The sequence below is a fragment of the Odocoileus virginianus genome, chromosome 33 (genome assembly GCF_023699985.2).
Source record: "Odocoileus virginianus isolate 20LAN1187 ecotype Illinois chromosome 33, Ovbor_1.2, whole genome shotgun sequence".
Taxonomy (NCBI): domain Eukaryota; kingdom Metazoa; phylum Chordata; class Mammalia; order Artiodactyla; family Cervidae; genus Odocoileus; species Odocoileus virginianus.
In genome coordinates this window covers 1,730,357-1,754,624 of record NC_069706.1, presented here as the reverse complement: position 1 = coordinate 1,754,624, position 24,268 = coordinate 1,730,357, and the positions used below count along the sequence as shown (strand labels likewise).

General features: G+C 60.2%; 1 protein-coding gene across 5 annotated transcripts in view; it reads left to right on the top strand.

The window, feature by feature from the left end:
• Nucleotides 1–17,592, top strand: part of ABCA3 (ATP binding cassette subfamily A member 3) — a 40,376-nt gene extending 22,784 nt beyond the window's left edge. For 4 of the 5 annotated variants that reach the window (XM_070460858.1, XM_070460857.1, XM_070460855.1 and 1 more), the window contains exons 14-34: nt 822–965; nt 1,439–1,568; nt 2,220–2,374; nt 2,605–2,760; nt 2,843–3,053; nt 4,032–4,182; nt 6,028–6,126; nt 7,430–7,616; nt 8,352–8,655; nt 8,979–9,252; nt 10,876–11,080; nt 11,409–11,628; nt 11,900–12,058; nt 12,330–12,502; nt 13,020–13,148; nt 13,300–13,494; nt 15,106–15,293; nt 15,716–15,886; nt 16,115–16,305; nt 16,442–16,515; nt 16,856–17,592. In XM_070460858.1, coding sequence (XP_070316959.1) covers nt 822–965; nt 1,439–1,568; nt 2,220–2,374; nt 2,605–2,760; nt 2,843–3,053; nt 4,032–4,182; nt 6,028–6,126; nt 7,430–7,616; nt 8,352–8,655; nt 8,979–9,252; nt 10,876–11,080; nt 11,409–11,628; nt 11,900–12,058; nt 12,330–12,502; nt 13,020–13,148; nt 13,300–13,494; nt 15,106–15,293; nt 15,716–15,886; nt 16,115–16,305; nt 16,442–16,515; nt 16,856–16,987 — 3,648 coding nt within the window. In that variant the 3' untranslated portion in view covers nt 16,988–17,592. The remainder of the gene's footprint in view (nt 1–821; nt 966–1,438; nt 1,569–2,219; nt 2,375–2,604; nt 2,761–2,842; nt 3,054–4,031; nt 4,183–6,027; nt 6,127–7,429; nt 7,617–8,351; nt 8,656–8,978; nt 9,253–10,875; nt 11,081–11,408; nt 11,629–11,899; nt 12,059–12,329; nt 12,503–13,019; nt 13,149–13,299; nt 13,495–15,105; nt 15,294–15,715; nt 15,887–16,114; nt 16,306–16,441; nt 16,516–16,855) is intronic. The other variant, XM_070460859.1, reaches the window with a different exon arrangement.
• Nucleotides 17,593–24,268: the final 6,676 nt, after the last annotated feature.

Sequence of the window (24,268 nt, the reverse complement as noted above, 5' to 3'; positions counted from 1 at the left end):
CCTCTTCTCATTTTGCCTTCAGTCTTTCCCAGAATCAGGGTCCACTCATTATTTCATCAAATCTAAAATGGCCCTGATTCTTAGAGGCACTGCCACTTTGTCACCAAGAAAGAAAAATACTGACCATTGTTCTGTGTGGCGGTGTCCGTAATTTGTAAGACACATTCTGATTTCAAAGTCACTTAAAATGGGAGACAGGTGTCCCCCCAAACCAATGGAATGTGATGCGTTGGAACCGCCCCATTGGCTGTGGGGGTACACGGGGAGCGGGGCTGGAGCTGTGGGTGAGACCTTCTCCCCCAGCAGGGCTTCCCCTGGGGGCTTCTTCCAGGGCCCTGTGCTCACCTCTCCTGTGACCCCACCCACACCACTGTGCCAACAGTGTGCCTCCCTCGAGTGACCCCAGACCGTGGGAGGGAGGCCGGCCCTCGGGCATCTCTTGTGTTTCACGAGCACCTGGGAGAGGACGCAGCCGGGCCTCCGCACCTCGCCCTGGGCAGGACCGCTTCTGGACCTGGCTTTGTATTCAGTTTCTTCATTTACTTTCCCTCCTATCGCCTCTGAGCTCTGTGCGCAGTGAGCCCTTGTGGCAGAACAGGGAACAGACTCAGCACTTCCCGGGGCAGTGGCGCAGAGCTGCGCGGGGTCTCGGTCCGAGCCCAGGACTCTCGGCAGTGCACTCTCTGCAGCAGCACCTTGCCAGGGAGGCCCGGGGCTGGCAGGCTCGCAGCTCCAGCGTGTTGGTCAGTTTGTGGTTGCTCTGTTTGTGGCAAAGAAAAAAATGAGCTGACGTGATGGGTCGATCAAGATTTCTGTCCTAGCCTTCGTACTGGTGCGGACGCCCGAGGACGGCGCTCGGGAAAGAGGAGGAGGACGACGACCCTGAGAAGGTGCTCAGGACTGAGTACTTTGAAGCTGAGCCCGAGGACCTGGTGGCCGGGATCAAGATCAAGCACGTGACCAAGGTGCCACGCCTGTTGGGACTAGACCGCGGGGTCACAGGGCAGGGACCGTCCTCCGGGCCTCGCTTCTCCTGTGTTCCTGGGGCTGCCCTCTGACCTGCTCCCCCATGCCCCGGCCACCCCAGCTCTGCCCCAGGGCCCATTGTGGAGGCTCAGGATAGAGTCAGGACCCACTGTTGCCCCCCTTAACCTCTGACCAACTTGGCAGTGGACACTCTCTGGGCTCGCTGTATGCAACGCCTGGGTCTTCCAGACCTTCTAGTCCTGCCGAGACGCCGGGTGCTGGGGGCCTGGGGTGGGGCGGGTGGGGAAGGGGGTGCCTTCCATCAGTACTGCAGTCTCTCAGTGCACTGGGCATCATTTCCTCCCAACACCCTCGGGGGGACGGAGATTCCCGGGGGAGTAGGACGGAGGTCCTCTGCAGTGAGGGCCCGGGGGGCTCCTGATGCCTAGGGCCGGCCCTGCCTCTCCCACAGGTGTTTAGAGTGGGGAACAAGGGCAAGGCGGCCGTCAGAGACCTGAATCTGAACCTGTACGAAGGCCAGATCACCGTCCTGCTGGGCCACAACGGCGCGGGGAAGACCACCACGCTCTCCATGCTCACGGGTGAGGGCCCGGCCTCCACGCCCCCTCCCCAGCCCTGACCACCTGGCCACGTGCCCTCGGGTGGCTGTCCTGTCCATGATGAGAGCTTCGGAGCCGCGGGGGCCCTGGGACAGGGCAGGAGCCCCACAGGCCACAGGGAAGGGCTGAACCTGCACTGATGGGGGTCCCAAACCCACTCTCCTAAAAGCTGTCCTGGACACACTGACCCAGCCCTGGCAATCGCCCTGTCCTCCCTGAGTGCAGGCTCGAGTTGGGACCTGGGCTCCGAGGGTGTGGGGGACATGCCACCTCATCCCTAACAAACCGCAGTGGCCAGGATCAAGATCAAGCACGTGTCCAAGGTGCCAGTCCTGTGGGGACTGGGCTGCAGGGTCAGGAGGTCATGGGGCAGTGACCATCCTCTGGGCCTCGCTTATCCTGGGTTCCTGGGACTGCCCTCCAACTGGCTCCCCCAGGTACCAGCCACCCCATCTCTGCCCGAGGGCTCAGGGTCCCGTCAGCACGCAGTGCTGATGACCCTTCTCTGTCTCTGGAGGCCCACTCGGTGGGGCGGGGCGCTCATCATGCGAACCAGGGAGGCTCAGCCCTCCTGCTGCTCCTGGAGGATGTTTGCACTGACCTCAGGCCCCGGGGTCTTTTGCGCGGCCCTAGGTCTCTTCCCCCCGACCAGCGGACGAGCGTACATCAGCGGGTACGAAGTCTCGCAGGACATGGATCAGATCCGGAAGAGCCTGGGCCTGTGCCCACAGCACGACGTCTTGTTTGACAACCTGACTGTCGCCGAGCACCTGTACTTCTATGCTCAGGTGAGCCGGCAGGGGGATAGGGTTCACGGGCTGCCGCTGTGGTCCCATCACCCACGAGGCAGCCTCGGGAGCCCTTAGCCTCCCAGCAAACTGAACCTACTCCAGGGAGCTGTCAGCAGACTGTGGGGTGCGGGGTGGTCAGGGTGTGAGGTCCAGCACGGGGAGAGACAGGAACAGCACCAAGGCCAGTGCTGCCTGGACGGGCCGGATCTCCATCCCCGCCGTTTCAGCTGAAAGGCTTGCCGCGTCAGAAGTGCCCTGAGGAGGTCAAACGCATGCTGCACGTGCTCGGGCTGGAGGAGAAGCGGGACTCCCGGAGCAAGTTTCTGAGTGGCGGGATGCGGCGCAAGCTCTCCATCGGCATTGCCCTCATCGCGGGCTCCAAGGTAGGCCCAGGAGGCCTGCGGCGCAGCCTGAAGCCCGGGCGAGGCTCTGCCATCCTTACGATGCCGCCCCTCCGCCCTCCAGGTGCTGATGCTGGACGAGCCCACTTCGGGCGTGGACGCCATCTCCAGGAGGGCCATCTGGGACCTTCTGCAGCAGCACAAGAGCGACCGCACCATCCTGCTGACCACCCACTTCATGGACGAGGCCGACCTGCTGGGGGACCGCATCGCTATCATGGCCAAGGGGGAGCTGCAGTGCTGCGGGTCGTCGCTGTTCCTCAAGGAGAAATACGGTGAACAGGGTGGGCGGGCAGCCGAAAGTCCATTCCGCACGGAGTCCGCGTGGCTGGTCCAGGTGCGGGAGAAAGTGTCCACTGGTCACATTCCCCGAGGGCTTCCTGAGGTCAGGCGGGAAGCGACTTTCTCTAGACGGCCTGTCTGCTCCCTGTGGGTGGAGATCCAAGGCCCAGGTGGAGGGGCTGTGAGAATGAGGAGGAGGAGAGCAGAAAATCTTAATTTGGAGCATTGTTTGGCCTTGACCGGTGGACTAGCAGTCAACGCCGGGCCTGCCAAGAGCAGGGGTGCCATTGGAGGGGCCAAGTCTTCTCGCCAGCATCACAGCTCCCAAACAGGCGGGGGGCCCAGGGCACCGCCCAGGGTGGGTGGGCAGTGGGTGCAGTCAGCCCCCTCTTTGCTGTGTGAGTGCAGCTTCCCTTCTGGAGGACCGCTCGCCGTCCGATGTGGTCCCGGCAGGCCAGGTCTGCTCCACGTCCTACCGGCAGAAGAAGCAAAGGCAGAAGAGCAGCGTCCCTCCCCCCAGACACCCCGGGAGTTGCACCCTGAACTTCCCGCGGCCAACATACAGCCCCGCAAGTGGCAGGCTACCCTGAGTGGTCACCATCAGGCTGGGGGGGTGCTGGAGAGGACGGCCTTTGTCCTGAGGCCCTGCTACCAAGAAAGCAGGGAGAAGAGGTCTTGGGGGCGGTTTGGACCCAGCCTCTGCCGCTCGCAGTCCGAAGTCCAGCTCTGTCTCACCTCCCTGTGCTCAGCACCCCGGGTCCTCCAGCATCTCTCCCCAGTGAGGGTGCGGGGAGGGGAGCTGAGCCCCTCGTGACTGCCCTGAGGCACCCTGAGGGGCATCAATTCCACTTCACTTGCCCCCGCTCTGCAGCCCCTTCCCCAGGAGCCTGCCCCCTCCCCAGCGAGCCCGGGGCCCTGGGTGAACCCCACTGGGCTCACTGGGTGAACACTGAACACTCTGGGGTGTTCAGGCGCAGGCTACCACATGACGCTAGTGAAGGAGCCTCACTGCAACCCCGAGGGCATCTCCCGGCTGGTCCAGCACCACGTCCCCAACGCCACCCTGGAGAGCAGCGCCGGGGCAGAGCTGTCGTTCATTCTTCCCAAGGAGAACACGCACAGGTACATACGTGTGCCAGAGCATGCATGGGCATGTGTGTGTCCCGTAGTACACATGGGTACATACATGTGCCCCAGAACACACACAGGTACTTGCGTGCCCCAGAGCACGCATGGGTACATACACGTCCCAGAGCATGCACAGCCACGTGTGTGTCCCAGAGCACACACATGCACATATGTGTCCCAGAGCATGCACAGGCACACATCCTAGAGAGCATGCACAGGTACATATGTGTCCCAGAGCACGCACGGGTATGTCTGTGTCCCAGAGCACGCATAGGCACACATCCTAGAGAGAGCATACACAAGTACATATGTGTCTCAGAGCACGCACAGGTACATACGTGTCCCAGAGCACGCATGGGCACACATCCTAGAGAGAGCACACAGAGGTACACACATAGGCGCAGATCTGAGAAGGGGGCTCAGTGGGACTTAAGGGGCCTGTGGGTAAGACGCGCGCCCTGCACCCGTGGGCTTGGCCAGGGTCCCTCTCGGCCCCTGGGCCGGTGATGGTTGGCACCTGGTGAGTCTACTTGCTGGGCCCAGGGTGCCAGGCCTCCCTGTGCATCAGGGCCACGCCCGAGAAGGAGAAGGGCGGCCGTCACAGGGCACGGGGTGCAGTGGTGCTCTCCTCACACCATAGCCACTCAGGCTTGGTGTGCAGCTGTAAACTCACATACCTTCTCGGTCTCATGGTCTGAGCCGTGGACACATGCCTCATAAGCAGAGCAGACTCCCCGTGTGGGCAGGTAAAAACGAAACTTCTCATTCACATGCAGAAACTTTGGAAGAGAAAACTCACAGGTGCATTAATCTTGCTCCAAGCCTGATTGAGAAATGTGGTTTTAATCACGGCAGTGTTCCCTGACTTAGATGTACTATAATTTAACACCTACTCTATCATCACATATTCATGTTTTACAGACACGCAAATATGTTAATGCACATCTTTCTAGCAAACTCTGTTGAGGTCTCCAGTGACCCCTTAGGGTAGATCCCCAACAGTGGGGTACATATTACCAGACTCCCCCCTGGACAGGTGTTGAGTTTGACTTTTCCAGCAGCAGGATGGGGGAGTGTCCATTTTACAGATGCCAGCTTTGAGTTGGACTTCTCTTTATTACTTGTGTATCTCATGGGTGGAAATGGCTCACACTGTGTAGTTATCATCTTGTGTTTCTTCCACTCCTGCTGGCAGGAGATTGACCACTTCCAGTGCTTACTGGGTGCTAAGCATCACTTCTTCTGACTGTTGGATGTCCCAGTCCTGTGTATTCAGTATTAACATCAATCATTTCTGTTGGACCTTTTTTCCTATTCATTGCTGCCTTCTAATTTTGTGAGAGATATTTTACATCAAATGGGTTCTATCTTTTCCTTTGTGATTTCTCCTTAGAAAGGACTTCTGTGTCCTACAAGTCCATAAATATTCCCCAGTTTCTTTTGGCTTGGTCAGTGACTTCACGTAGGTGTGTGCCATCAAAGAGTGCCTTGCAGGCCCAAGTACCCAAAAGAGGTTGTGTGGGGACGTCCCTGGTGATTTGACGGTTGGGATTCGGCGCTTTCTCTGCTGGTTCAGTCCCTGGTCAGGGAACTGAGATCCCACAAGCCACACAGCATGGCAAAAAAAGAAAAAAGAAGATTATTTTTTAAAAAATGCTGTATTGGGGGAGGAAGGGGCACAGGGGAAGACAAAGCTGAACTTTTTTACTGAGACACCATCTCCAGGAGCTCAACTTCCTTTGCCCCTCTCCCACACTGCACGGAGGTGATTATTTAGGAACAGATCATCTAGAAAGTCACTGAGAAGTGACTTATCACCGTGGTCTCTTTTTTTTTCAGGTTTGAAAGTCTTTTTGCTAAACTGGAGAAGAAGCAGAAGGAGTTGGGCATCGCCAGCTTCGGGGCCTCCGTCACCACCATGGAGGAGGTCTTCCTCCGGTCAGTACCCATGCATCTGTGTCCGGCGGGGGTTCAGCCCCGCGGGTGGCTTTTCTAAAGGGCATGATAAAGCACTGCCCTTGACTGTCATCTGGAACACCCATCCGAGGTGGACCCACAGCCCGGGTTGGCAGGAGGGTAGCGGGCCGGCCCTCAGGGCCTGAGCTCCCATCCGCAGGGCCCTGTAAATAACACTGGCACAGACCTGGCCGGGTTCCCAACACACGGGTGACTCAGACCGCAGAACAATCGAACTCTGATGCCCGGACACTCCACTCCCACCATGTGTGTCGGCCCCTCCCCTGGGCCTCTCCCGGGAGCTCTTCTAGAGTTCAGGTGATCATCCCCAGGCCTGTCTCCTTCTGTAATGAAGATGTAAAATTTAGCCTTCACCCCTCAGAACTGCGGTGTGGGCTCCAGACAATTAACACATTGGTCAAGCATTTCTTGAATCCTTTTTTCAGCAGATACAGTGCTAAGAACAAGAAATACAAAAATAAATGTTATGGAGATTTTTTTCCTTGGGGCTTACACAGCCTAAAGGAGGCAACAGCGTCAGTGAATATAAATACACAGCTGCACAGGTTGGGTGGCTCCCGGCCTCAGTGCAGCCCCCCATGCAGCCCAAGGCCGTGACTCCAGGCTCTGCCACCCGAGGACCTGCCAGCTTTGCCCCCACCCACCCCTCCACATGTACTTCTGAGTAGCTCAGTTGATAAAGAATCTGCCTACAATGCAAGAGGCCCGGGTTCGACCCCTGTGTCGGGAAGTATGCTGGAGAAGGAAATGGCAACCCACTCCAGTACTCTTGCCTGGAGAATTCCATGAACAGAGGAGCCTGGCGGGCTACAGTCCATGGGATCACCCCCCACATGCACTGTCATGCCCGCCCCGAGGTGGCCCCTCCCAAGATACACTCTTCTGCCTCCTGGTCTTGGCGTGCAGTGAGCCCCAACCCGCAGGTCTCCACACTGACAAGCCCTCCCCGCACTGCCATTGTGCCCTGCGCCCCGTCCTGTCCCTCTGGACAATCTGGGGCATAAATGCTGACTGTGGTCGGTCTCCCCGGGAGACCAGGGCCCTCAGGATCAGGGCCTGCCTGGTTGTCCCTCTCTCCTGGGCTTTGCCTGGTCTCCACAGTGGGCGTCCTGGAGATAGGCAGGGATGAGTGAGTGCATGGGCACACAAAGGCCCAGCTGGCAGAACAGATGGCTGTCTGCCTTCGTGCCCCTGGCTTTCCACCTCTGCTGCCCCCTCCCTCCCCAAGGAGCCTATTCTGACCCGGCCTCCATGTCTCGGCCAGGGTTGGCAAGTTGGTGGACACCAGCATGGACATCCAGGCCATCCAGCTCCCTGCCCTGCAGTACCAGCACGAGAGGCGGGCCAGCGACTGGGCTGTGGACGGCCACCTGTGTGGGACCATGGACCCGACCGACGGTGTTGGCGCGCTGATTGAGGAGGAGTGCACCGCCGTCAAGCTCAACACCGGGGTGAGAGCGTGAGAGCGTCAGAGGCCGCGAGGGCAGATGCGGGCATCCGGAGGGTCTGGGCCCTGGGAGGAGGACAGGTTGCAGCTCGTGCTCCTAAGGGCTGGCCCAGAGAAGGAAATCCCGGAGCGTTTTAACTGAGCACCGCCACTTCTTGTTGTTCTAACTTGGCCACTCATGAATAAGGGCAAACGCCACTCATAAGGCTGACAGCGCCCCGTGTACGTGTGCCCTGTACCCAGCGAGACAGAGGCAGCCATGGGCCCATTTTACAGACAGGAAGCTGAGGCCTGGGCCGAGGTCGCCTGGGCAGCTCACAGCAGAGCTGGGCTCCAGTCCCTGCCGGCCTGACCTGCACAGTGAAGGACTGGGCATGAGGAATACAGGCAGCAGGAGGTTTGTCCATCTGCTCTGCTGTGAGCGCGGCCGGAGTCCTCCGAGGCCTTGGCTCCTCTCTGGGGTAGCACAGGGTCCCCTGACATCCTTGGATGATGGAACAGCGCCTGCCCTGCCACCACAGCTGCTGTGAGGCCCCAAGGCCCAGGGGACACCTACAGGGAGGTGTTCTCATGGGTCCTCCATGTCAGGGCCCAGGCCCTGGGGGAAGCCCTGGGACCCAGCGTGCCACTGTCAGCCAGAGGCCCCTAGGCCCACGTGGGGACCACGCATGCTGCCGGGGGCAGGGGCAAGGCTGGCCCAGGTTGGCGGCCGTGTCACTCCCGTCTCCCTCTGTCGCAGCTGGCCCTCCACTGCCAGCAGTTCTGGGCCATGTTCCTGAAGAAGGCCACCTACAGCTGGCGCGAGTGGAAGGTGGTGGCGGCCCAGGTCCTGGTGCCTGTGACGTGCCTCACCCTGGCCCTCCTGGCCATCAACTATTCCTCCGAGATCTTCGACGACCCCCTGCTGAAGCTGACCCTGGGCGAGTACGGCCGCACCGTCGTGCCCTTCTCGGTCCCCGGGACCTCTCGGCTGGATCAGCAGCTGTCGGAGCATCTGAAAGACATGCTGCAGGCCGAGGGCCAGGAGCCTCGAGAGGTGCTGGGTAAGGGGCGTCTCGGGGGGTGTCCCGGGGGGCTTGGGGGCGTAGCTTGTGCTGGCAGAACCCCCTTCTCACCCATGTTAGGGGTGCAGAAGGAAGAGCCTGTGGCTATGGGGGTGCCCCCCCAGGCCTACAGCCTTGGGTCCTATGGCTCCCACCCCATGGCCCCCCCCTGGACAGCGTGTGGGTGGAAGGTGATGTGTCCTTTCTGTGGTTCCTTCGGTCCTTCAGAACAGGCACTCAGAGCGGGGCCTTGGCGGGCCGCTGGCCCATAGCCGGTCGTCCACACCACTGACCCTGCCGTTGCCCCTGCTGCCGCCACACAGGTGACCTGGAGGAGTTCCTGATTTTCAGGGCCTCAGTGGAGGGGGGCGGCTTCAACGAGCGGTGCCTGGTGGCAGCATCCTTCAGAGACACGGGCGAGCACACGGTCGTCACTGCCCTGTTCAACAACCAGGCGTACCACTCCCCTGCCACCGCGCTGGCTGTTGTGGACAACCTCCTGTTCAAGCTGCTGTGTGGCCCCCGGGCCTCCATCACGGTGTCCAACTTCCCCCAGCCCCGGAGCGCCCTGCAGGCTGCCAAGGACCAGTTCAATGAGTATGTGCCCTGTCCCCCCTGCCCAGGACCCCGTCCCCACGTGCTGAGGACCTGCTCCTAGCACACTACCACTCTGCACCCGAGGCACTGCTGGGCTCCCCCACACACACCCTCAGAGCTGCAGCAGCAGACATGGCATTGTTTCTGCTCCCAGGAAACTCCTGGTTCTCGGGACCCCAACCCCACACCCTCCCCAGCCTTCCACACATAACCTTTCCTGGGATAGCAGAGACTTTGGGGAGACCCTAGCCCACATACACCTGGGGCCTACCAGAGACTCCTGTGGATTTGGAGGGTGCCGCACTCTCTTCCCCAATCTGCACCCGGCTCTTGCCGATCTATGTCCTGGGGGTGCGGCGTTCAGTGCCCAGCGTGTGTGTGTGTCACTGCCCCTCAGTGGCCTCAAGTCTGGGACCACCTCAGGCATCTCTGTCCTTGGCCTTGTCACCTTCGTGTGTGTAGGACTCTCCTCTTCCCGGTTGCAGAGCCCCTAGACCTCTGGGGACCGTCCAGATGAAGCCGGAAAAGTCTGTCCATTGCAGAACAGTCACCCACCTCAGGGCAGCTCATTGATGGGGGGTTTTTCATCACCACCTCCCATTTTCGACTGCCTCCTGGCCCTTTGGTGCCCTCCTCCCCTCTGCCCCCTCTCGACCCCACTGTGAAAGCAGAGAGTGGGCAGCAGTCCTCTGTTCTCGCTGCGCCAGGGAGTCAGGCTTAGCATGGTGAAAGTGGACAAGAGCAGTTTTTCTTTTGCTGGAACAGCTCTAGGAGATATGACCCACCTGCCATATGGTTCGCCTGTTCACGGTGCACAACCAAATGGTTTCTAGTACATTGAGTCGTGGAGCTATCACCACAATATAGTTTTAGCAAATGTTTTCATTATCTTCAAGGAACTGTGGCACCGTGACTGTCACTCCCCGTTCGTCTCCCCTCCACCTCTAAGCAGCCAGGAGTCAGCTCTCTGTCCCCGTGGTTTGCCTGTCCTGGACATTTCCCGGGGGTGGAATCAGACACTGTGTGGCCTTGAGTGACTGACTTTCACTCTCAAGACTCATCCTCGTGTGCCAGCACTTCATTAGTTCAGAGCATTTCCCGCCCCAGCACCGCTTTTTGAAACGTTCAGGGGGTGGGGAGGGGGCAGTTTAAGCTACAGAATGATGCTGTTGGCGCTGGTTTCTGAAAGGTGTTGCTGGCACCTGAAGGTCCTGCCCACTCGAGAACGAGAGTGGGGAGACTGCCACCACCCCGATGCCACTCCCAATGGTGGGTCTGACCCGGGCTGCTGCAGAGAGCCGGGTGGAAGTGCTGGATCCAACCTGAGTGTCTGTGGGGAGTGGGTGCACAGGGAACAGATGGAAAGCCACTGGGAGGGTGGCAGTGCCATCACTGCGGACTAGATGCCCAGAAGGGGGGCTGTTCCCAGGCGGGGTAGGGGGTGCAGTTTTCCTGGTGCAGAGCCCCCTGAGGCTCTGGATTGTTCCTTAACCCCCTTTAGCGGCTGAGTCACTTCATCAGCCGCTTTGGACAGTAGTGAGCCAGCACTGGATGGCCAAGCTGCCCAGATGTGTTCTGCTCTGTCCCTGACCTGTCCTGTGCCCTCCCCGCCTCCCACCACAGGGGCCGGAAAGGCTTCGACATCGCCCTCAACTTGCTGTTCGCCATGGCATTCCTGGCCAGCACGTTCTCCATCCTAGCAGTCAGCGAGAGGGCCGTCCAAGCCAAGCATGTGCAGTTTGTGAGCGGCGTCCACGTGGCTACTTTCTGGCTCTCGGCTCTGCTGTGGGACCTCCTGTCCTTCCTCGTCCCCAGTCTGCTGCTGCTGGTGAGCTGAGTAGAGCTTGGGCCTTTCCCCGCACGTCTAGGGCTGGGGGGTGCCTGCAGAATCACCCTGGGCTCCCCGCGAGTGCTGGCGGCTCCGCCCCTGCTGCTGGAGGAGGGTGGGAAGGCCCTGGCAGCCCCGCCCGTCTTCACGCCCTGCCCCTCCCATCTTCACGCACACCCCCATCCCTTCTTCGAGCCCCGCCTCCTCCCTTCTTCGCGCCCCGCCCCCTCCTGGCTTCAGGCCCCGCCCCCCGACCTCTGTCCCTTTGGGAGGTGGGGCCTGGGGGCTGCTGGACCGGAACTCACGCACCCTGTCCTTGCCACTGCAGGTAGTGTTCAAGGCCTTCGACGTGCATGCCTTCACGAGGGACGGACACGTGGCCGACGTCCTGCTGCTGCTCACGCTCTACGGCTGGGCCATCATCCCCCTCATGTACCTGATGAGCTTCTTTTTCTCCGGGGCGGCCACTGCCTACACGCGGCTGACCATATTCAACATCCTGTCGGGCATCGCCACCTTCCTCGTTGTCACCATCATGCGCATCCCAGGTGGGTGCCAGGAGCCCACCCCCTCATCCACTCCGTGACCCGCAGAGCTGCTCAACCAGCCTGTCCGCTGTGCTGCAGCCCCTGTGCCCAGGCGGCCCTGCCCCACAGCACCCGTGAGCCCCCACCAGCAGGAGAGCAGGCCCGGTGCCAGATCCCTGGGGCCGGCGCGGCTGGGCTGCGTGGGGAACTCCAGACACCAGCTCTTCCTGCACCGCACGTGCAGGTGCAGTGTGTCCTCCCGCGCTGACTGGCCTGTGCTTCCTCCCCACAGCAGTCAAGTTAGAAGAACTTTCCAGAACCCTGGACCGCGTGTTCCTGGTGCTTCCCAACCACTGCTTAGGGATGGCGGTGAGCAACTTCTACCAGAACTACGAGACCAGGCGGTACTGCACCTCCTCCGACGTGGCAGCCCACTACTGCCGGAAATACAGTGAGTGTCCAGGCCTTACTCCAGACGGCTGAACCCCTCGCAGGCACAAGGGCCACCTCGAACATGAAGCCGCCAAAACGCGGGCAGTTCTTGGGTCTCCGTGTGGCTGTGACACGCCCTCAGAGGCCCAGTGGGCCCCACCTGTGCAGCCTTCACAGGGGTCGGGCGCAGGCACTTCGGGGTCACAGAGAGAAGGCTGGAGGGGCTTGGACCCCCGGAGGGGAGGGGCGCTCCGGGCCACGGGTGCAGCACCCTGTCCCGTGTTGCACAGACATCCAGTACCAGGAGAACTTCTACGCGTGGAGCACCCCGGGGGTCGGCAGGTTCGTGACCTCCATGGCCGCTTCAGGGTTTGCCTACCTCACCCTGCTCTTCCTCGTGGAGGCCGACCTGCTATGGAGGCTGAAGACCTGCCTGTGTGCCTTCCAGAGGAGGCGGGCGCTGGTGAGTGGCTCCGGGTAACTGTTGGGCCTCCAGCTGCCCTGCGGGGGGGCACCCTGACACCGAGGTCGTCCTTCCTTGGGGCCACTGCGCAAGGAGTCCACCGGCAGCGCTCAGAGCGTCCCCTGGGGCTCTCTGAAGCCATGGGTCGAGAGAGCCTGGGGCCTCGGAGATCTCAGTCTCCCAGGAGACCTGGGGGCCGCGGCGCCCTCATGTTTGTCACATACATTTCCTCCCCAAACAAAACCTGCCGAGACAGCACTTCCAGGACAGGTGTTCCCAGGGCTGATGGGGCGAAGACACTAGGCTTTTCTAAGGGAAGGGGTGTGTGTCTCCTCAGGGCCACTGTCAGCCCTGATGGCCGCCCAGCTCTCCTTGTGGGAGATCTGAGTCGGCCTGCGTGGGGCTGAGCTGGGGTGAGCTACCTGGGAGACCTTAGTTAGTTTAATTTAGCTCTTCCTGCCACGGGAACGGACCCCTCGGGGGAGCTTACCCCGGCATCTCTTTTCCAAACAACTAGACAGAAGTGTACACCCGGACGGCGGCGCTCCCTGAAGACCAGGATGTGATGGACGAAAGGAACCGCGTCCTGTCCCCCAGCCTGGACTCCCTGCTGGACACGCCTCTGATCATCAAGGAGCTCTCCAAGGTGAGGTGGCCCGCGCCACGGCCCCGCCCCCGCTCCGGCTGGTCCCGCCCCCGCTTCGGCTGGTCCCGCCCCCGATTGGCCCCACCCAGACTTCCCTGCTTGGGCCAGCTGCCCCCGCCCCCGCACGGCTGTGTTCTCCGCGCACGCACAGGTGTACGAGCACCGGGCTCCGCTCCTCGCTGTGGACAAGGTGTCCCTCGCGGTCCAGAAAGGGGAGTGCTTCGGTTTGCTGGGCTTCAACGGAGCCGGGAAAACCACGACTTTCAAAATGCTGACCGGGGAGGAGACCATCACCTGTGGGGACGCCTTTGTTGGGGGCTACAGCATCAGCTCTGACATCGGGAAGGTGGGTGTGGCCAGGGAGGCAGGGATGAGGCTGGCCTCTGTCTCGCGGCTCAGGGACAGCAAGACGAGGCAGTGGCCGCGGCCAGAGCTAAGCAAGTGGTGGAGAGAGGGGTGAGGCTATATCTGAGCGCCAGGGGCCGGAAGGGACCAGGAGCGGCAGGCGGGCAGGCTGAGACTGGGTCACCCCCAACCCAGGACCAGTGACATCTCTGGACCTGGGCCCAGAGCGGCACCCAGAGAACTCCGCCGTCTCAAAAGGACTCCAATCTGTGTGCACAGTGTAGGCAATGGTGCCCTGGGCCATTCAAACCAAGAACCAAGAGCTGGATAAAAGGTTAACCTTAAACCATGTGGATGAGATCATGGAAGAGGGAGAGGCTTAGTGATGACCCCCAGCTGGAGTCTGCAGGCAGGAGCCACCCCGGCACAGGGGATAGTCTTGTCCCCTGAGACTTGAGCGTGGGTTAAGGACCTTATTGTGTGTAGGGGGCAGAAATGAAGAGCCGCCCCTCTGGGTTAGCATGAAGCAGGCCATCCAGTTCCCCGTGTGCTGAGCATGGCCGTGGAAGGAGCAGAGAAGGGCCTGTGCCCAGGAGTGACAGCATCTACTGAACTGGCATCGGGCTCCCAGTCAGCCATGCCCGACTGCAGCACACAGAGCACCCTGTCTGCAGGAAGGCTTTCATCCTGGATCTCTGAGAACCCCTCACGTAGTATTTCAAGGCCTGTGAACAGCACACAAGCAAAGCAGACAGAAGAGACCCCATGCAGTGGCTGGAGCCCACAGACACCAGGGCTCTGTAGGGGATCAAGCCCACCACTTTGGATTTGCAGTTACCAGACCCAGATTATAAAACAACTGTGTTTCCTGTGTTCAGAGAAATAAACAAGATTGAAAAGGCATGCAAGGAAGAGGGATCTGTAAATGGTCCAGGAAATGCAGGCCAGGGTGAGGAGCCTGAGACACATTTACTTTGCGTTCCAGTTGAAAGGGAGAGAATAGAGGAGAGATAGTAAGTGCCATGGTCACAGCGAAGAAGGTCTCCAAACCAGTTAAGACCAGATCCTAGAAGCCTGAGAACCCAGAGGAGGTTAAAGGAAAAGAAACCCCATCTCTGGAATCCACAGAACCCAGGCATGCTTGTGCCCACCAGCTGCCAAACGTGGCTGGAGCTGGAGGCCAGCCATGTGGCATTCTGGCTTTGCCAAACATGGCCACTCACCGGAGACCAGCTGCCGTACCATCTGCCTAGGCTGCACCCCACCCCAAAGGTGTCGCCAACAGACATGTCTTAATAGAGGGAGAAAGGGAAGGTCCCAGCACACGTTAGGCGTTTGTTAAACATCCGATGAACTAAAGAGTGGATATCTCTCAGCTATAAAGCACTGCGTAGACACAGTCACTTTGTACAGTCAAGGCATTCCTGTAGCTGTCCCCTTGCTGCCCAGGGTAGACTGGGCTTTGGCCAGTCTCTGACCCCTGGTTGGGGGCAGTCTGGCTTTGGCAGAGGGTAGCCGCCAGGGCCGGAGCACCAGCTGAGGGACCACCTTGAGGAGATCTCCTGAGAGAAGGCTTCTGACCTGCCAACTCCCTGCTGTGCTCCAACCCCAGGTGCGGCAGCGAATCGGCTACTGTCCCCAGTTCGATGCCCTGCTGGACCACATGACAGGCCGGGAGACACTGGTCATGTTTGCCCGGCTCCGGGGCATCCCCGAGCGCCACATTGGCGCGTGTGTAGAGAACACGTTGCGGGGTCTGCTTCTGGAGCCGCACGCCAGCAAGCTGGTCAGGACGTACAGGTGTGCCTCAATCCCAACTCAGTGACCCCAGACCTTCCCAGGGTGGGGTTGGGGTATCCCTTACCATAGATCAGGGGGCACACGGGTCAGGGGCTCCCACCCATTGTTCCAGGATCCACAGGGATATGGCAGCAAGGCCCAGGCAGAGCTAGATGAGAAGGGCTACCCTGCAGATACTCCCCTCTGGAGGCCCAGCCAGGCCCCCAGTCAGGCCCCCTTGGTACTGCTCTCTGTGGGCTGCGGGCCGATCCCCTGGGCACAGCTCTTGAGGGCCTCCTGCTCTGTGAGGTGGGCCTTCCAGGCATGTTCACCTTGCTCCCCTTTCCGGGGGCTCTGCCATCTCTGGGCTCCGTCCTCTGCTGGGACCTGGGAGTCCACACTAACTGTCAGCCTCGCTTTCACCCACGCCTCCTCGGCCCCAGTGGTGGCAACAAGCGCAAGCTCAGCACTGGCATTGCCCTGCTGGGGGAGCCCGCGGTCATCTTCCTGGACGAGCCGTCCACTGGCATGGACCCTGTGGCCCGGCGTCTGCTCTGGGACACCGTGGCACGGGCCCGAGAATCCGGCAAGGCCATCGTCATCACCTCCCACAGGTCCAGCCAGGATGGGGGCTGTGGGCCCGGTGGGCTGGGAGGGGCTGGGTGGACAGACCTGTCAGCCTCTGGTGAAGAGTCTGTGAGGCGAGTGGGCCACACCCTGCACGTGGGAATCAGGAACAGCTTGATCTGGGCATCAGCACTCTCCCAGGTGCACGGTTTTGACGTGGAGGGTGGGCATCAGCATTCCCCGATGCTATATCAGGCTCCGCCCCCTCTCCCCAGCATGGAGGAGTGTGAAGCCTTGTGTACCCGGCTGGCCATCATGGTGCAGGGTCAGTTCAAGTGCCTGGGCAGCCCACAGCACCTCAAGAGCAAGTTTGGCAGCGGCTACTCCCTACGGGCCAAGATCCGGAGTGACGGGCAGCAGGAGACACTGGAGGAGTTCAAGGCGTTTGTGGGCCTGACCTTCCCAGGTGTGTGCCGCAGAGGGCGCCATGCGTCTGTGCATCCCTGAGCACTGGGAACAGAGTCATGATTCCGGGGCCAAGACCACCCTCCCCTGGCCATCCAGCCTGGCCCTCAGGGGGACATGGTCTCTCCTTTGTGTAGGCAGCGTCCTGGAGGATGAGCACCAAGGGATGGTCCATTACCACCTGCCTGGCGATGACCTCAGCTGGGCAAAGGTGAGCTTGGGCCCCAGCAGGCCCCTAGCAGTCACTCCTTCTCCAGTCAGCTTTTTCCAAGGAACAGTCACTTTCAGTTTCTCACTCACCCCAGGACCTACTAGGTTTGGGGTATTTATAGGCAAAATATCTGAAATGGGGAAAAAGTCGGATGAAAAAGGGAAGTTGCAGAGGGAACACAGCTGGGAAGAGTCAGGGTGGGGTGTGGCACCCAGGCCTGCTCACCCCAGGCAGGGGTGGGATTTCCGGTGCCTTTCCCACCCGCTGTGGCCAGAGGACTCCCAGACCCGCCGAGGCTCCTGGCCCTGGCTGGCCGACAGCCGCTTTTCCACTCGCCCAGGTGTTTGGCGTTCTGGAAAAGGCCAAGGAGAGGTACGGGGTGGACGACTACTCCGTGAGCCAGACCTCTCTGGAGCAGGTCTTCCTGAGCTTCGCCCACCTGCAGCCATCCGCCGAGGATGCGGGTCCGTGAGGTGCCGGGCGCTCGGTGGGCGTGCTCTCCGTCCGCACCCACCCCGCCCTGCACCTCTCTTCTGATCACTGTTCTCTACGATGGAGATGAGAATCAAGGCACAGCATGGACCGGGTGTGTCGCTGCCCTCAAGCCAAGAAGCAGCCCAGGCGGGCCTGCGTCTCAGGTGGTCGCGAGCCCGCTCTCCAGAATCACGATCATCTGTGTGGGCAGGCCGCGGGTCTGGGCGGAGGGCACAGCCACACCCCCACGTTCGCACCTGGTGAAGCGGAAGGCCGGCAGGCTGGGGCAGCCAGCTCATGGGCTGCCTGGGTATGGACAGAGGGGTGCCTGTCGCCATCCCCAGGGGCCACGTGGCAGGACTAGACGCTGAGATCCTGGCTCCCAGCACAATCGCGTGTCCTGGGAGCCCCTCTCCGGAAACCGTGGACACTGCACCAGACAGAGCCAGCCCTGCACCCGGCGTCATCCCACTAGCGTCTTCCAGGGGGACGCCACGGGCCGGGAAGCCAGTCGGGGACCACCTGGGGCTGAGCGGCCATCCGTGGAGGGCGCACCTAATGCGCGGTGATTGTCTGGAAAATAAAGGCTGGGAGGGAAGGCAACCATGTCTGTGAGTCACGAGATGGAGCCCGTGGCCCTGACACCCACCCAGCCCCAGACAAGCCTCTTGTATCGAGTTCCAGATGAGAGCAGGGGGACTTCTGGTAGTCCAGCGGTTAAGACTCCATATTCCCAATGCAGGGAGGCTCAGGTTTGACCCCTGGTCGGGGAACTAAGATCCCACATGCTGCAAGGCATGGCCAAAAAAAAAAAAAGATGAAAGCGAGAGTTCGTTTTTCTCAAGTTGCAGTAAGTTTACAGAACCCACTGCTGCGGAAGAAGCCTAAACTGCAGGTACAAAAGCAGGTTGGATAAATGGCCCCTCGAGAGACCCTCCATCCAGGGTGAGGGAAGAAGGCCGGGTTGGTGGAGGGTGCGGGTCTGGGTGAGCCCGGGGCCTCTGGCTCCAAGGTGTTGTAGGCGGAACACCATTTTCCAGAAATGTCTTCAGTGTCAGCTCCCTCTTGATGGGTGCATCCTTATTTCTTAACAGCTTTCTAAATTCCTGTGATTTGAATCTCTGAGCCTTTTACAGTCCCTTAGAATTCATGGGCTTAGAAAAGGTTTGTTTTCGGTTCCTTTGGTACTGTTTCAACTTTGCATTTTTATTAGTCTCTCAAAGCTTATGAATGCTGAAAATAGTTTCCAGTAGCTGTCTCTCCCTTTAAGGATCTTCAAAACATTCTCATTTAGTTACATGTTATAAAAAAAAATAATAAACACAGGAGTGGTTGCGGCCCTGAACGTTGCCCAACAGCAAACGTCCGAGAGGTGGGCTGCGGCTTATCTGCAGGTGCGTGGCTGCTGCGGCCGGGTTGGGTTTGCCGGTTCTGCAAGGAGGACAGAGGCCAGCAGGGCTGGGCTGCGTGTCTCCCAGCAGCCCTCTTGCAGGGCATCCTGGCCTTGTTTTTAACCCCTACGATAAACTTTAGAAATTCATCATTTTTCCCTTCACTGCCACAAAACACGGTGTGAGGAAAGGTGCTCAGGACTGAAGGACAGCATGTGTGAGGCACGCATGCCGAGATCAGACAGCAGAGTCCCGGGAAGAGGTGAGTTCGCTGGCGGGAGATGAGGTGGAGATGTGCGGAGGAGACTGGCAGGATGAAAGCGGGGCTCTGATCCGAAACCCTGTCGGCAGGCATGGAAAGGAGGGTGTAGGCACAGCCTAGCTGCAGCAGCGGGGACCAGAGAGGAGGCACACGGCAGGTGGGAGACGAGCCACGCTGCACAGAGCTCTTGACAATGTAGGGGAGTCGCTTAGGAGACACCCCAAGAGCCACAGATGGGTGCCACTGTTAGGGTCCACGTGGCACCCCCAGATTATCTGCAAGGCTGCTGGGAACCCAGCGTTGGAGTCAGGTGTCTTCCAGAAGCCAGGATTAGGGCCTCAGAAGCCCACACCGCAGCCCTGGTGGTTTGCTTTGAGATGTGGCAGCTCCAAGCCCAGGGTTGGGTGGCAGGACCTGCAGGCTCTCCAACAGGAGGGTCAGCCTGTTCCCCCCACCCCCAGCATTGTCCACTCTACTCAGACCTCCCAGGCCAGACAGTCCCTAGAGATGCTGGCCCCAAACGGCTGCCACGCCCACCAGGGCAGAGGTCATGACTTCCTTGCCTGCATGGCCTGGTCCCAGCTCCCAAGGGCTAGAGATCGCGACAGGGCTGAGAGCCAGGCCTGTGAAAGAGTCCTGCCCGCGGTGTGACTCCACTGAGACAGTTGGTGGACATGGGGGCCATCCTTCAGCCTAACGGCTGCACCCAGAACCAAAGGCCCTCAGGAAGGAAGGGGGGTGGTGATGCCCAAGGGTGAGGGGCGGGCCTGAGGCCGAGCCCCTCCTCTGCCTTCACCACGGGGAAGGGCTGCCAGGTAGACAGTCACCAGAGCAGCCCCTGTGGAATGAGACTGCACCGAGTCTGTTGAACACACCAGAAAACCACACCGCAGGGGTTTACAAAGGACAAGAGTTTATTTCTCTGCTGAGTACAAAGTCCAGAGAAGGCAGGTGTTCTGTCACCGGTGGTCAAGGTCTCAGGGAGCCAGACTCACCTGCCTGCTCCATCGAGGTATAAGCCTCCCTCCTCAAGGTCACTTTCCAGGGTCCAAGGTGCCACCGAAATCCCGGATGACTGAGCAGGAAGCAGGGGGCGGAGCAGAAGGGCACAGCTCCTGACTGTTACATGCTGTGTGTCCCTGTCATCATCCAGATGCAGGAAGTTGGGACACACAGTGTTTTATTTAACCAGGCATACCCCCACCTAAAGAACCCCTGATACCAGGAGACAACCTCAGTCTCCACGGTGACTGTGCTGGGCAGGCTGCCTCATAGAGGAAGTGAACCTTCACTGTCCACCTGGGCTGATGAGACCCTGCCTCAGCCAGGAAGACCCGGGAGTGGCCTCTCTGCTGGTCTGTGACCAAACCCCAGGGTCCACTTCCCCACCTCACCCCCACCAGAGGGCCCTAGCCCTGGCGCTGCAGCGGCTCAGAAAAGCCAAACAAACTTGACAGTTTCTGGGCAAATCCCGACCCCAAATCTTTAGCCCGGCACTTGAGAGGAAGCTAAGGTCACCCCAGTCTGGTGACCTTGGGGGACCCCTGGGCCCAGACTCACAAAGCAGCAGAAAGACTGAGGCAGAGAAAGCCCAGCAAAATGGGGGAGGGAGCCAAGGTCAGCATCTCCAGGGGAAGGCTGGAAGGCAGGTCCCCGGCGCTCAGACTGGGAAGGACCACACAGGCAGGTGGAGGAGGGGCCGGCCCCTCCCGCCTGGGCTGGACTCACCCCCAGCCCCGCTGAACTCAGTCCGGGTCCTCCAACACAGAGATGGTGGTGTCCTAAAGCCCCAGGGCACTCACTCAGACTTGACCCTTGTGGGACCAGAGCCTGGGAACGCTGAGGGGGGCGGTTCCAAAAGTCTGACCCACGGCTAGACTGCCAGCCAGGGCAGTCAACTCCTGCGGCTTCATCTGAGGGACACCCCACACCAGCTGCTATTCAGTTCACCTCTGGGGACCAGTTCGATGGTTGTGGCATGAGCCAGCAAGGCCCCCTGGGACCCCCATGCCCACACAGATGGGTCAGTGTGAAGGTGAGTGCCACCCACCCTCATCCACACCCCGCTGTCTGTGCTAGGGGTCCAAGCTACAGCTGCAGATGGGCCATCCTGGCTTGAGAGGCTAAACTCCACCCACTTCTGCATCAAGAAGACCCACAGGGGCGCCACGAGGCACCCCCAACACCAAGGTCAGGGTTAGGTTGTTCACCTGACTCCGCAGCTGAGGCCAGCAGGCCAAGTATACAGTGTCCACTCTCCAGACACAAGGCCCCATTCCCTGAACCCTAGCTCAGGTCTGACTGCAAGCTCCTGAAGTCCCTCTCCTTTCCCCAAGAGAGGGCAGGGCACCCTAAAGAGGGTTCAGGCTAAAGGTGGGCCGGGAGGCTGCCCAAGGAGGGGCATGAAGATGGCAGGGCCCCACAGGCCCCCCAGGAGAGACGGCCAGGAGGCAGCACAGCACTGGGCCGAGTCCCCTCGCGCCTGACGGGCACACGTGGCCTGGGCTCCGAGCAGGCGGCACTGAAGCTGGGGTCAGGCCCAGGGAGCGGGGGCCCTGCCTTCCTTCCTCAACACACAGGGCTGCCCGGGCCCCACAGGTGCCAGCGTGAGAGGCCTCCAAGGTTGGAGAAGCCCGAAGTCCACTGGCTGCAGATGGCCAGAGCAGGCCTAGGGCCACAGCGGCTCACCCAGTGAAGGGGCACACCTGCCCCCTTCTCTGGCCGGGTCCTGCCCCAGGGTGGGCAGCTCAGATACAGTCATACCTGGTGCGCCTGACCTCCCCGGGGCAGGAATGGACATGGAGCTCCAGGCATGAAAGCCAGCATAAGCCCCCAGCCCTGCAGCCCCTCCTTCAGGCAGTCTGTGCCTCTCGGGCCTGGGGGAGGTGCTCAGGACCCCAAGCCCCCACACCGCGGAGACACAGAGCCAGGGAGGCCTCCCTACAGCTGCACACCCTCACAGGGCAAGTCCTTTCAGGCCCAGCCTGGCTCCCAAGACGGACAGGCCAGCACCTCCCCTTGGGCGCCTCCTCCTCCAAGGCTCCTTTGGGGGTTGCAGGCATTCACCCCTACAGAGAGGAGTCAGTCCCCCTTGACCCACCTCCTCCTCTAATGCCTCTCCCAGGGTCACAGATACATTACAACCGCCCTGACCCCACCCAAACCCCTTTCTTCCACTTGGCTGGACCATGCCTACCCTTGGCATAGAGTCTGTCAGCAGTGGGCAGACATGCTTCACAAGTGGATACAAATGCCTGCTCAAAGCTCCTGTGTGGCCCTCGTGAGCAACTCAGCGCAGGCACTCCCTGGCCCTTTCGGTGTGCAGGGTACCAGCCTGCAAGGGCAGGCACTGCAGAGGTCACCAGGCCCATAGCAGATAAAGCCAGGGGGACAGTATGTCTTGATGGGGGCATGCTCCTCAAAGTGAGTGCAGCCCTACATTACCAGCAGGTGGACCTCGACCCCGGGGGTTAAGGGAGAGGGGCTCAGGACACTGGCCAGGGCCACAGGATGCCTCCGGTCTGGAGCTCCAGGCCTGGCGCTAGCTGCCCAGGGCCCTGTCCAGGAAAGCCCTGCCCCACCCCATCCATCAAACTTACACCAACCACCTCCTGAGGTCCCCAAAGGCCATAGCTCCCGGGCCCTCAATCTCCATGGCCTCAGCAAGTTGGCACTGGGGGCTGGGTGGGAAGGAACCCAGGACTCCTCGAAGGCTGGGGCCGGGGGACCTCCAGAGTTTTATTTTCTCATGTTCCTTCCAAACACACCCTGCTGAATCTCAAAATGGCAAAAGCCAAGATGCTCAAAATTTTAAAGCTCAACAGCTGGTAACACACTTGATAATGAAATCAACAGTATTTAGAAACAAATTGGATTAAATTCGTAAGTGAATAAATCATGCTTTTACATTTAATATAAAATGTGTTAAAAAAAATTTTACTTGCATGCCAAATTCTATTACTCTAGAACATTAACAAAAAACAAAACCCAGATTCCAGATGGCTGTGTCTCCGTCCTCCTTCCCCCACGGTGGTGATCATGAGCTTGCCCCATCCCCACCCTGGGTGTCACTGTGTCCCTGGGCAAAGGCTCTGGATTCCAAGCCTTCCCGGCACACACTGATGTGGCACTGAATACGGGGCTCTGACACGCTGCCATGACTTCCTTATGGACTTCCGGGAGATGCAGGCCTGACCCACCAAGGCCACACCATCCCCCAACACCGACCCTCTGGGCCTCTTCACTGGTGCAGGGCCTGAGCCACACTTCTGCCCCACATAAGCCTCCATCAGTGGCCATGGCAGCTGTGACAGTGATGCAGAAATAAATGTCCCCCTCCCCAAATCTAAGTGCAGAGGGGAACAGGGACCCAGACTGACTGCCAACCCCCACCTCCCAGGTATGCTGGTGCCAAGGCAGAGGACACAAAAGGCAGGCTGCCCACCCCTCCGCCCCCGGAACTGTCTTCCGTCCCCAACTCCTCACATGCCCCTTAGCCCAGGCTAGTTTTAGGGGCACACTTGACACCTTGGACAGGGCCAGAGGAACTGGTTGATGGAAAGGGGCCACCATCCACTGGCTGGGAAAACCACATGGAGAGGAAAGCAATGATTCGAAGACTTCAATCACAGATCCATCCATCCATCCGGAGCCACCAAGCCCCACGCTGGTCTGTCCTGTCCTTTCCCCTGATATTTGACCCATTTCCAAGCTACACAGGTTCCTTCCCCCCAAAAAGGGCCTTGACTCTGTTCCCTTCTCTTCCTTGCGGCACCTACCTGTTCACACGCCCGTCTAGGGTGGGAGCGCACCTTCTCTCTCCCCACTAACAGTCACGAAACGTTGACTGCTTGCCAGGCGCAGCTCAGAGAGGGGAGGGACACAGCGGTAAACAAACCCGAAAGCCCTGGCTCGCTCAGCGCCGGGTTTTACTCCGACAGTCTCCTGCCTGGTCCTGGGCCTCTAACCCTCAGCTTCCTGCCTTTGCCAGAACGCTCTGACAGTGCAGGATGAAGCCTTGGCGCCGTTATGTTGCACAAGTTCTCTGTTCCTCCAAACGCTAAACTCCACCTTCCTAGCCCCGGTTTCTTCCAGGGAGCCTTCGCACCTTTTGTTCCCTCTGCTGGGCATGCCCTTCTACTGCAGGCCTCAGCGGCAGGGTCAGCTCCTCGGAGGCGCGTTCCCTTCTGCACACTGTCTTCCACCCTGCCTTCTGCAGCCCGCTTGCTCTGGCTGCAATACCCCCTGCCTTGTCCTCCCGGTACAATTCCGCCGGCACAGAATCTGCGACTGCAGGATCACCCCTCACGCCATGCACGGTAATTGCACAGAACCCATCCCCGCAACTGCCCTGCTCGCGAAGCCGCCTGTGCCCTACGGGTGCCCACGGCCAGCCGCCAAAGCGTGCAGCGCCTGCGCACACTTCCTCCAACCCCTCCGCCAGGCCGCCCGGGACCCTCGACGAAGCGGCGGGGTCCGGAGCCCAGCGACCCGAGACGCCTCCTGGCCCGCAGCGCGCCCGGTGCGCACGCGCACGGAGAGGGGCAGGCCCGCAGCCGCCTTAACCCGCTCCGCGCCAGCCAGTGAACTGTCCGCACGAAGCAGCCCTCCCAGCCCCAGATAGCTC